Source organism: Miscanthus floridulus, chromosome 1 (assembly GCF_019320115.1).
Source record: "Miscanthus floridulus cultivar M001 chromosome 1, ASM1932011v1, whole genome shotgun sequence".
NCBI classification, from domain to species: Eukaryota; Viridiplantae; Streptophyta; class Magnoliopsida; order Poales; family Poaceae; genus Miscanthus; species Miscanthus floridulus.
This window is the reverse complement of record NC_089580.1, coordinates 59,918,656-59,930,275: the sequence shown is the minus strand read 5'-3', so window position 1 is coordinate 59,930,275 and position 11,620 is coordinate 59,918,656. Positions and strand designations below refer to the sequence as shown.

General features: G+C 42.0%; 1 protein-coding gene across 1 annotated transcript; it reads left to right on the top strand.

Moving 5' to 3' along the window:
* The first annotated feature begins 10,238 nt into the window (after positions 1 to 10,238).
* LOC136484863 (protein S40-4-like) lies at positions 10,239 to 11,234 on the top strand. Its single transcript, XM_066481831.1, has one exon. It carries the CDS (start codon positions 10,345 to 10,347, stop codon positions 10,894 to 10,896), a length of 552 nt encoding a protein of 183 aa, XP_066337928.1. The 5' UTR covers positions 10,239 to 10,344; the 3' UTR covers positions 10,897 to 11,234.
* Positions 11,235 to 11,620: the final 386 nt, after the last annotated feature.

Genomic DNA, 11,620 nt, shown 5'->3' with positions numbered 1-11,620 from the left:
CTGATAATATGATTTCATTCCGCTGTCATATTAATAAATATTATACTCTGATGTTGTATTAAAAGTGATGTAAGAAATGGTTACGAATGATGTAAGCTTTATTCTCTTAGTTGTGATCCTGATGGCAAAAATGTGGATTTTTGGGTTCTCCCCTAGGGTGTGCCCGACGGAATCGAGTAATTTAGCGTTCTCCCTCGAGTGCTTAGTGTCTAATGGAAGACAAGCACTCCTGTGAGGCATTAAATTAGGCGGTTCTGCCACATATAGCGTGGCCAAGAAGCAAGGAGAAGCCACACAACAGCCTTCCCATGCCAGCACGAAGCCGGAGGTGGCCACAGGAGCGACTGGAAGCCGTCGGAAGATCACCGACGGTGAGGTATCGCCCACTAGCACTGTTCACCATATTTACCGAAAAACCACTCGATCCATTTTTCAAATTACTCTCAAATTTGTATGGTAACTCAAAAATCTCCAAAAATAAAAGTTGTTCCAAATTCAAAGTTCTACAACTTTGCTTTAATAACCATACCCAAATTATGTCTACATTTTGAAATGCAAGTTTAAAATCAAAAGGGGACACTTTAAGAACTTATCGCCTTTTCAAATTACTTCAAATTTTATATAACAACTTTGAAAACTCCAAAAACCAACTTTGTACACCTTGACAAGCTCTACACTTTTGCTTTTAGGCTGAACCCCAAAATATACTTAGATTTTGAATTAGGTTTTCATGGGTAGAATTAAATGCTGGAAATTAGGGTTTTCGGAATCCAATTCAATACAAAAGTTTTGAATTTGATTCATCCATACAAGTCAACACATATAACCATAAGAATAAACTTGTTTTAGGGAATGCACATCAAAGTTTTTCTAACACCAAAATGATGTGCAATGCATATGATGACATGGCATATTTTAGGGTTTAAAACACCAGAGGTGTTACAATAGCTAGATACCACTTGTAAAAACTTACTTGGAAATGAAATCACTAGATGACCTATGCATGCTAGATTTTCATTTCATTATTAAATCTTACAACTAGCATACATCACACAAGCATGGATATTTAAATGTAAAACTTGTGCCATGCAAGCAAACATATGAAATGCATATTCAAATGCACCATACAAGTTCATGAGCTTGCTCCCTCTACTTGTGTGCTCAAGATTTTAATTGATCCCTTTCCTTTGTCATATCTTTATACTATCTTTGTTCACTATTTTGTCCCCATGTACTAATATCTTTTTGTATCTTTATTTTTCTCCCCCTATGTGAAATTCTCTCCCTTTATCTTTTCACTATCTTTATACAATATTTTCTCCTCCTTTGTCATCAATGACCACAAAGATTCAAAATATAGATAGTTTAAGATTATCAATGTTAATCAATAGGGTGAAGATCATATTCTCAAATTTGTTTCAAACTTAGAATATTTGCCAAAGATATTTAACTCGGTTTGATCCAAGAACAAGCTTCTTCACACCTCCAAATAAGGGTTATCTTGTACCATGTTGAGTTAAACACTTAAAGCTCATTTTCTAGATTAAACACTAGGTATACAAGCCCATAAACATGTCATATGCTACCGCTAGATCAAGTCAAGCATAGAAGCAATAGTGATACCATATAAACATCAATTTTATTTGATTTTTATGAATGAACCTAATAAAATGGAGAGATGACTAGATGCACTAAATATGTCGTTAGCAAGGATGTATGCCATGCCAATCAACTTTTACCTTGGATTGCTCGAAGGAGAGGCATGTCATATAAGTGGGGAATGCATCAACACATATTTGAGAAATCCAATATGTTCAACTCATTCCTTAGCTTGCAAAACCTTTTCTCATCCAATGGCTTAGTGAATATATCGGCAAGTTAATCTTCGGTGCCTATACTCTCAATGCAAATGTCTCCTTTTTGTTGGTGATCTCTTATGAAATGGTGGCGGACATCAATGTGCTTTGTTCTTGCATGTTGAACTAGATTGTTGGTCAATTTGATTGCACTCTCATTGTCACATAGCAATGGTACTTTCTTAAACTTGATTCGAAAGTCACTCAAAGTGGCCTTCATCCAAAAAATTTATGCACAACAACTACCGGCGGATATGTATTCGGCTTCGGCGGTTGATAATGCAACACTATTTTGCTTCTTTGATGACCATGAAACAAGTGACCTTCCCAACAATTGACATGTGCCCCAGGTGCTCTTTCTTTCAACCTTGCATCCCGCATAAGTCGGAGTAACCAACTAGCTTAAACTTTGCTCCTTTGAGATACCATAAACCAACATTCGTGTATGCTTCAAGTATCTCAATTTCTCTTTATAGCCTTTAAATGACTTTCTCTTGGTGAGGCTTGAAATCTTGCACATATGTATACACTAAACATGACATCCGACCTTGATGCGGTCATATAGAGTAGTCTTCCAATCATAGACCGATACAATTTTTGATCCACTATATTGCCACTTGCATCACTATCCAAGTTACCATTTGTTCCCATTGGTGTGCTAATGGCTTTGCTATCACTCATGCCAAACTTCTTGATCATGTCCTTGATGTACTTGCCTTGACTTACAAATGTACCATTCTTCAATTGCTTGATTTGAAGACCAAGGAAGTAACTCAATTCTCCAATCATGGACATCTCAAACTCATTAGCCATCATCTTTCCAAATTCTTCACAAAAGTCTTGATTGGTTGATCCAAATATGATATCATCAACATATATTTGCAACACAAATAGATCTTTTTCAATCTTCTTGATGAAAAGAGTGGTGTCAACCTTGCCCATTGTGAACCCTTTAGAGAGTAAGAAATCCCTTAATCTCTCATACCATGCTCTAGGTGCTTGCTTCAAGCCATACAAAGCTTTCTTCAACTTGTATACATGATTGGGCTTCTTATCATCTTCAAAACTAGGAGGTTGCTCAACATATACTTCTTCATTGATGTAGCCATTGAGAAATGCACTCTTAACATCCATTTGATAGAGCTTGATGTTGTGGGCACAAGTATAGGCTAGCAAGATTCTAATTGCTTCCAATCTAGCAACCGGGCATATGTTTCTCCAAAGTCAAGACCTTCAACTTGTGTATAGCCTTGTGCTACCAATCTTACTTTTTTTCTTACTACTATCCCATCTTGATCTTGCTTGTTTCTAAAGACCCATTTGGTTCAAATCACATTGTGTCCCTTTGGTCTTTATACTAACTCCCATACTTGATTTCTTGTGAAGTTATTCAATTCTTCATGCATAGCATTCACCCAATCAACATCCTTCAATGCTTCATCTATCTTTTTCGATTTAATAGATGACACAAATGAGAAGTGCTCACAAAATAAAGCCAATCTTGATCTTGTTTGTACACCTCTTGAAATATCACCAATGATAGTGTCCAATGGATGATCTCTTGCAATATTGGTTGGTTGGAGGATTGGAACTTGATTGCTTGCACTTGCTTGATCATTGGGTTGAGATGATGTACTAGCCACTCGATCTTGTTCATTGTCATGAGATCCACTTGTACTACCTTGATTTGTATCATCTTGCACATTTGAGTTAGAGAGCCCTTGCACTTGATCATCTTCATCGTTATTCACTTGCCTAGGCCTCAATTCACCAACATCCATATTCTTCATGGCATTTGAAAGTTGAATGCCTCTAACATCTTCCAAATTCTCATTCTCTACTTGTGAACCCTTGGTTTCATCAAATTCAACATCATGAACTTCTTCAAGAGTACCACTATCTAAATTCTAAACTCTATATGCTTTGCTTGTAGTGGAGTAGCCAAGTAGGAATCCTTCATCATATTTCTTGTCAAACTTGCCCAATCTAGTACCTTTCTTCAAGATATAGTATTTGCAACTAAAGACCCAAAAATATGCAATGTTGGGCTTTCTACCATTAAAGAGCTCATATGGTGTCTTCACTTTCAATGGATGACAATAGAGGCGGTTGCCACAATAGCAAGCCGTGTTGATAGCTTTAGCTCAAAAAGGATTGACTAACATTATACTCACTAAGCATAGACCTTGCCATATCAATGAGTGTTCTATTTTTCCTCTCAACAAGGTCATTTGATTGTAGAGTGTACTTGGCCAAGAATTAATGTCTAATTCCAAATTCATCACATAATTCATCAATTCTAGTGTTCTTGAACTTACTACCATTGTCACTTCTAACTCTCTTGATGGTTATTTCAAACTCATTGTGAATGCCCTTAACAAATGATTTGAATATTGCAAACATATCACTTTTGTCCACTAGAAAGAATACCCATGTGTATCTAGTATAATCATCCACTATCATAAAGCCATATTTGTTACCACCAATGCTAGTGTATTATGTTGGTCCAAACAAATCCATGTGCAATAACTCAAATGCTTTGCTAGTGCTCATCATGCTTTTCTTAGGATGGGTGTTTTCAACTTGTTTGCCGGCTTGACAAGAGCTACAAAGCTTATCCTTTTTAAACACAACATCTTTCAAGCCTTTAACTAAGTCATGCTTAACCAATCTATTCAATTGTTTCATTCCAACATGATCAAGCCTTCTATGCCATAACCAACCTATACTAGACTTAGTGAACAAGCACGTAGATAATCTAGCTTCACTAGCATTGAAATCAACCAAGTATAGATTCTTATATCTAAAGCCTTTGAAGATCAAGTTAGAGCCATCTACACTTATGATCTCTTCATCATCTACCCTAAATATGCATTTGAATCCAAGATCACACAATTGAGCCACGGATAGCAAATTGAAGTTCAAGCTCTCTACTAGCAACACATTGGATATGCTCATATCATTAGATATTGCAATCTTACCAAGTCCTTTGACCTTGTCTTTGCCATTGCCACCAAATGTCATACTATCATAACCATCATTGTCATTGGTGTTGATTGAGTTGAATATTCTTGCATCTTCGGTCATGTGTTGAGTGCACCCACTATCAAGAACCCAATGCCTTCCTCCGGCTTTATAATTAACCTATAAAATAAGATCAATTCTTTTTAGGTAACTAAACTTGCTTGGGTCTTTGAAGGTTAGTTACTAAGCTCTTTGATACCCAAATGACTTTCTTCTTTGAGCCCATCCATGGTTTACTAATGAACTTAGCCTTCACACCATTTGTACCCTTAGTAAGCATATAAAAAGAATCAAGCTTAATGGAGGATACATTAGCATTTTTGCTCTTATTTTTACATTCATGCTCTTTATGACCAACTTGCTTGCAACTAGTGCAAAACCGACCATTGTTCTTCACAAAACTAGTCTTGTGAGGAGCAAATGCCGCCTTACCTTTCTTGGGGGTATAGCCCAATCCCGCTTTGCAGAGAAAAGCTCGTTAGCTATCCAAGCACATAAGCAAGCGGTCCTCACCACCATAGGCCTTAGCCAAGGTGTGAGTGAGCTTGTTGACCTCCTTCTTGAGGTTCTCATTCTCAACCATTAGTGAGGCATCACAAGTGAGACCATCACTACTAGATAAGGTAGAAGTGGAAGTACTACAAGAAGGGTTAGTGGGAGCAACAATGATAGGCATAGATAATGATTCATCAATTATATCACAAGTCAAGCCTACATTGCAAGTTTCAACATGCTTCTTTTTATTTTGCTCATCAAGCAAAGAGGAATGAGCCTTTTTAAGCTTTTTGTGAGCCTTGCCAAGCTTCTCATGGGCTTCCTCTAGCCTCTCATGAGTTGCTTTGAGCTCATCAAGGGCTTGCTTAAGGGCTTTTACCTCCTTATTCAAGCTCTTGCATTCCCTTCTCTTAATATCAAAGTGTTCTTTGGCATCTTCTAGCATGTCAAATAATTCATCTTTAGTAGGTTCATCATCATCACTATCACTATTATTTTCGTTTTCATTTTCGTTATCATGTTCTTCATCACTTCCATCATCACAAATTTGTACCTTAGTGGCCTTAGCCATGAAGCATGATGGGGTGTCGAAGAGAGAAGGCTTCTCATTGATTGCAATGCTTGCAAGTGCCTTCTTCTTGGTGGTCTTGTCATCATCACTATCATCATCATCACTTGAGGAAGCATCACTATCCCAAGTGACCACATATGAACCATCCTTCGTATTCTTGAAGGTCATCTTTTCCTTCTTCTCTTTCTTTTCCTTCTTGTCCTTCTTCTTGTTCTTCTTGTTGTCGTCATCATTGTCGCTATTGTATGGACATTGAGCAACAAGATGATCTTTGCTTCCACATTTGAAGCACCTTCTTGACTCTTCCTTGTTCTTGGATGAAGATTTGTTTCTTCTAGCATGGTACCCTTTCTTCATCATGAACTTGCCAAATTTCTTGACAAAGAGAGTCATCTTCTCATCATCATCATCATCATCATCCCATGAGCCATCATCTTCACTGGATGTATCTTGTTTTGCCTTGCCCTTGGATAATGTGGCCTTGAATGCCATGCTCTTCTTCTTCTCATCCTTCTTCTCATCTTTCTTCTCCTTTTCTTCCTTCTCATCATCATCTCTATATGTATCATCGGTCATTATATCTCCCAACACTTGGTTTGGTGTCATGGTATCCAAACCGCTCCTCACTAGACTAGTGACCAATGTACCAAATCTTGAAGGTAAGCATCTCAAGAACTTGTGTGAGAAGGCCTTGTCCTTCACCTTCTCTCCAAGTGCTTTGAGATCATTGACAAGCACTTGAAGCCTATGAAACATCTCTGGCACACTCTCATCCTCCTTCATCTTGAAGCTTGCAAACTTCTCTTTGAGAATGTATGCCTTTGCGCCCTTCACGGCTTGAGTGCCCTCAAATGATTCTTCTAACTTCTTCCAAGCCTCATGAGCCATCTCAATATTCTTGATTTGCTGAAATGTTCTCTCATCAATTGCATCATGAATGGCACTTAGAGCAATGTTATTGTTTTGGAGAAGCACTTCTTCGGCCACGGTGGGAATCTCTGGATCACCAATCTCAATTTTGGTTTCTACCACCTTCCACACTTTTCTATTGATTGACTTGATATATGTCGTCATCTTTGATTTCCAATACGGATAATTTATGCCATCAAATTGGGGTGGCTTCTTAGTGTTGTTGATTTGAGCCATTTTTACACTGAAGGTTGTTAAACCTCAAATCACGGTGACCTTGGCTCCGATACCACTTGAAAGGTCCTAATAGCTAGAGGGAGGGTGAATAGCCTATTAAAAATTTCTACAACAACACTTAACAAACCGGTTAGACAATTATGAGGCGAAGCAAGTGTTGCGCTAGCCTACTAAAGAGTAAGCCACATACCACAATTCTAGTTTATATAGTTTCTATCCACACAATAGCTATGACCCTATAGTAAGTTAGTGTGCTCTCAAAAGCTAACTAAAGAGCCACACTAACCAAACTAACAAGCTCTCACAACTAGCTACACTAAAGAGCTTGACAACTAGTTTATGGTAAAGTAATGAGAGTGAGCAATTTGTTTATACCGCCGTGTCGAGGAAGGAGCCAATCAATCACCAGAATGAATACCAATGAAGACCAATCACCTCGGAATCAAATAATGAACACAATGATTTTTATCGAGGTTCACTTGCTTGCCGGCAAGCTACTCCTTGTTGTGGCGGTTCACTCACTTGGAGGTTCACGAGCTAATTGGCATCACACGCCAAACCCTCAATAGGGTGCCGCACAACCAATACAAGATGAGGATCACACAAGCACGAGCAATCCACTAGAGTACCTTTTAGTTCTCCATCGGGAAAAGGTCAAGAACCCCTCACAATCACCACGATTGGAGCCGGAGACAATCACCACCCTCCGCTCGACGATCCTCGCTGCTCCAAACCGTCTAGGTGGCGGCAACCACCAAGAGTAACAAGCGAATCCTGCAGCGAAACACAAACACCAAGTGCCTCTAGATGCAAATACTTAAGCAATGCACTTGGATTCTCTCCCAATCTCATAAAGATGATAAATCTATGATGGAGATGAGTGGGAGGGCTTTGGCTAAGCTCACAAGGTTGCTATGTCAATACAAATGGCCAAGCGTATGAGCTTCAACCGGTCATGGGGCTTAAGTAGAAGCCCCCACGAAATAGAGCCGTTGTACCCCTTTACTGGGCACAACTCGGGGTGACCGGACGCTCCAGTCGGATCGACCGGACGCTGGCCCTCAGCATCCGGTCACATGATACACGCCATGTGTCCCCTCTCTTTGAATACTGTTCGCCCGATCTCAACGATCAACAGTCGATCGGACGCTACGGCATAAGTGATCGGACGCTGAGCCTCCAGTGTCCGATCGTTTCCAATAAGGTTCTAGAAACGAATTTCTTCGACCGGACGCGTCCGGTCATGCTTGACCGGACACAGCCAGCGTCTGGTTACATGGTGACTTTCTTCTGCGCTGTCCGACAACACGACATGACGCAACCTTCCAGCGTCCGGTCGCTGAGCGACCCAGCGTCCGGTCAGTTGACTGATGCCAGCGTCCACGCTGCTACAACTGACCGGACGCGCCGATCCCTCTGAGACCAGCGTCCGGTCACCTTGTGACCAGCGAGACTAACTCCTTTTTATCTCTAACTTTTTCACCCTTGCTCAAATGTGCCAACCACCAAGTGTATCACCTTGTGCATATGTGTTAGCATATTTTCACAAATATTTTCAAGGGTGTTAGCATTCCTCTAGATCCTAAATGCATATGCAATGAGTTAGAGCATCTAGTGGCACTTTGACAACCGCATTTCGATACGAGTTTCACCCCTCTTGATAGTACGGCTATCAAACCTAAATGTGATCACACTCTCTAAGTGTCTTGATCACCAAAATAAAATAGCTCCTATAATTTATACCTTTACCTTGAGTTTTTTGTTTTTCTCTTTCTTCTTTCCTAGTCCAAGCATTTGATCATCACCATGGCATCATCATCATCATGTTATGATCTTCATTTTCTTCACTACTTGGAGTGTGCTACCTATCTCATGATCACTTGATAAACTAGGTTAGCACTTAGGGTTTCATCAATTCATCAAAATCAAACTAGAGCTTTCACAAGTAATATTCAAAAATTGAGAAAGAAAGAGGATGGGCTCGAGGTTCAGACAATCCAAGACTCTTTAGATGGTGATTGGATGATGGCCGGTATCAACCTGTCAAAGATCTGCTATTTTTCATTGGCAGAATAAAAATTTTGACCTCTCAACTATCACCCAAGGCTCAATTTCATCCCAGAACTTTCAAACACACCCGTTTTGGTTCTTAAACTTTACTTTTGGGTTCAACTTCATCATAGGACTATCAAAGTGGTTGTTTTGGTCCTCAAAACTTTAGGCTCAACTTTCATCCATGAACTATCATAGTGCATTTCAGTCTAGTCCCTGAACTTTGATAGTTCATAGATGAAATTGAGAAAAAAATGCATAGTTTGAGGACTAAAATGACCACTTTGATAGTCTTACGATGAAACTGAAAGTTTAATAACTGAAACGGTCATTCTGAAAGTTTAGGAGCGAAACCGATTCTCAAACAATAGTTGATGGACCAAAATAACTATTTCACCTTTTTGAATCATGGAGCATGAGCCCTCTTTTATGTATAGTAAAAAAAGTTTAAACAAACTTAACAATATAAGAGTAAAACAACATAAATTTGGACAAGGGGACTAAGCAAATATGAAATTCCAATGGTAAATATTACATCACGGATTTTGGAAATTATTGTATATATGCTTTATCAAATGAATTTGCAATGCCTCTTTTTCAAAGATCCGTTCCTACCACACCCGTATAAATTTGTGTTTGTTTAAGCTATGGACTATGGCACTATTACTCTATCCAAACTTGTCGATCTTAATATACTCGCTCCACTGACATACACATGCTCGACAAAAAGCCTACTCGGCACGTCGGATTTGTGAGCCGTGTCGTCTTGCGCGAGAACGCAGTACGCAAGCAGAGTGCGCAGCAATACGCCTTGCCCATACGGCCGTCTTTTGCTGCTCCAGACCGTACCCTGACGCTATACACGCTCCCGGGCCAGCTCACCGCTCACCCCCATACGCTGACGCTGACACCAGGCCACCACCAGTGCCCAGTGGCAGAGTCGTAACTTGAGGCAACCGCCCCGCCCACTTCCGTCACAGCGCGGCGCCGATCGACCTTATCCACATCTCCCCTCCTCAGTTTCTCGTTCTCACCCCTCTCCCAGGCCACCGCTATAAAGCTCGCGCCACCACCCGTTTGCCAAACGCGAACCACTTCACGGTTCACAGGTTAACCTCCCTCAAACGCGCGCGGTGGTGGTTCGTGTAGTTCAGTCACAGTCACACAGCAGCCGTTTCTCTCTTCTCTCCGCCGGAGGGGATGGCCGGCCGGAGCAGCCTCTCCATGGTCGCGTCGCACCGGCTGTTCGCGCCGGCGGTGCACCCTGTGGGCGGCGCAGCCGCCGACCATGGCGTGGAGCTCGACGAGGCCGACGTCATCTGGGGCGCCGGCGGCGCGTCGTCCTCGCCGTCGTCGTCGTCGTTCCTGTCCTCCGCGGCCGACCCGTACGCGCGGTCGCCGCCGGTGGCCGCGCCGTCCAAGCAGAAGCCGCGTGGCGCGGGTGGCGCTCCGGCGTCGGTGCCCGTCAACATCCCGGACTGGTCCAAGATCCTGGGCGCCGAGTACGCCGGGAGCTGCGCCGCGGCGCGCGCGGCCGGGTGGGCGGCGCACGACGACCGCGCGGACGCGTTCACCGACAACGTCGCGGGCTCCGGGGGCCGGCGCTGGGTGCCGCCTCACGAGGTGGTGCAGGTCCGGGACCGCGCGGCGGCGTCCTTCTCCGTGCGCGAGGGCGTGGGCCGCACGCTCAAGGGCCGCGACCTCCGCCGCGTCCGCAACGCCATCTGGGAGAAGACCGGCTTCCAGGACTGACTGACCGGTGTCAGCCTCAGCACCGTCGTCGCCGGCTCGCCGCCGCTGCCCACCTTTGACGGCAATCCCTGCCGCGCGGCCTCGTTGGTCCCGTTCTCGCCTTGAGGAGGAGGAAGAGAGGAGCTTTAGATTTATTAGTGTGGCCTTAATCCTTCTGGATTAATTCTTCGACGAGTTCTTTTTTGTTTGTTGTGTTTTGGTTCTTGTCATTCTACTAGTCGTGATCGCCGAGGAAGAGAGTAGAGATTAAAAGCCTCTGTTTTTGGCATTTTTTCCCGGAGAGGCTCCGTCGATGTATTACTACCACTATTAAAATTAATTCATCGTTGTTACTACTAGTATTAATGATCTGCTTTATTCTACTGCAAGTACTGCAATTATCTCCGGAACCCATTTCGATCCAGGGTATTTGATACCGTTTGTACTAAGGCTATATTTCCGCAAGAAAAAAAGTGTATCCGACAAAATTCACAAGCTAGCACTCTAGAGCAATTGATGAACATTGCTTAGGCCTTGTTTAGATACCCCAAAATTCCAAGTTTTTTCACTCTCTCTCCATCACATCAATTTTTAGCCGTTTGCATGGAGTATTAAATGTAGGTAAAAAAAATAACTAATTACACAGTTTAGTTGGAAATCACGAGATGAATCTTTTGAGCTTAGTTGGTCCACGATCGGACAATATTTACCAAATAAGACGAAAGTGCTACTATTCATCGGGCTG

What these genes read in the sequence shown, in the direction of transcription:
- LOC136484863 (XM_066481831.1), top strand. Translation starts at nt 10,345, where the DNA reads ATGGCCGGCCGGAGCAGCCTCTCCATGGTCGCGTCGCACCGGCTGTTC.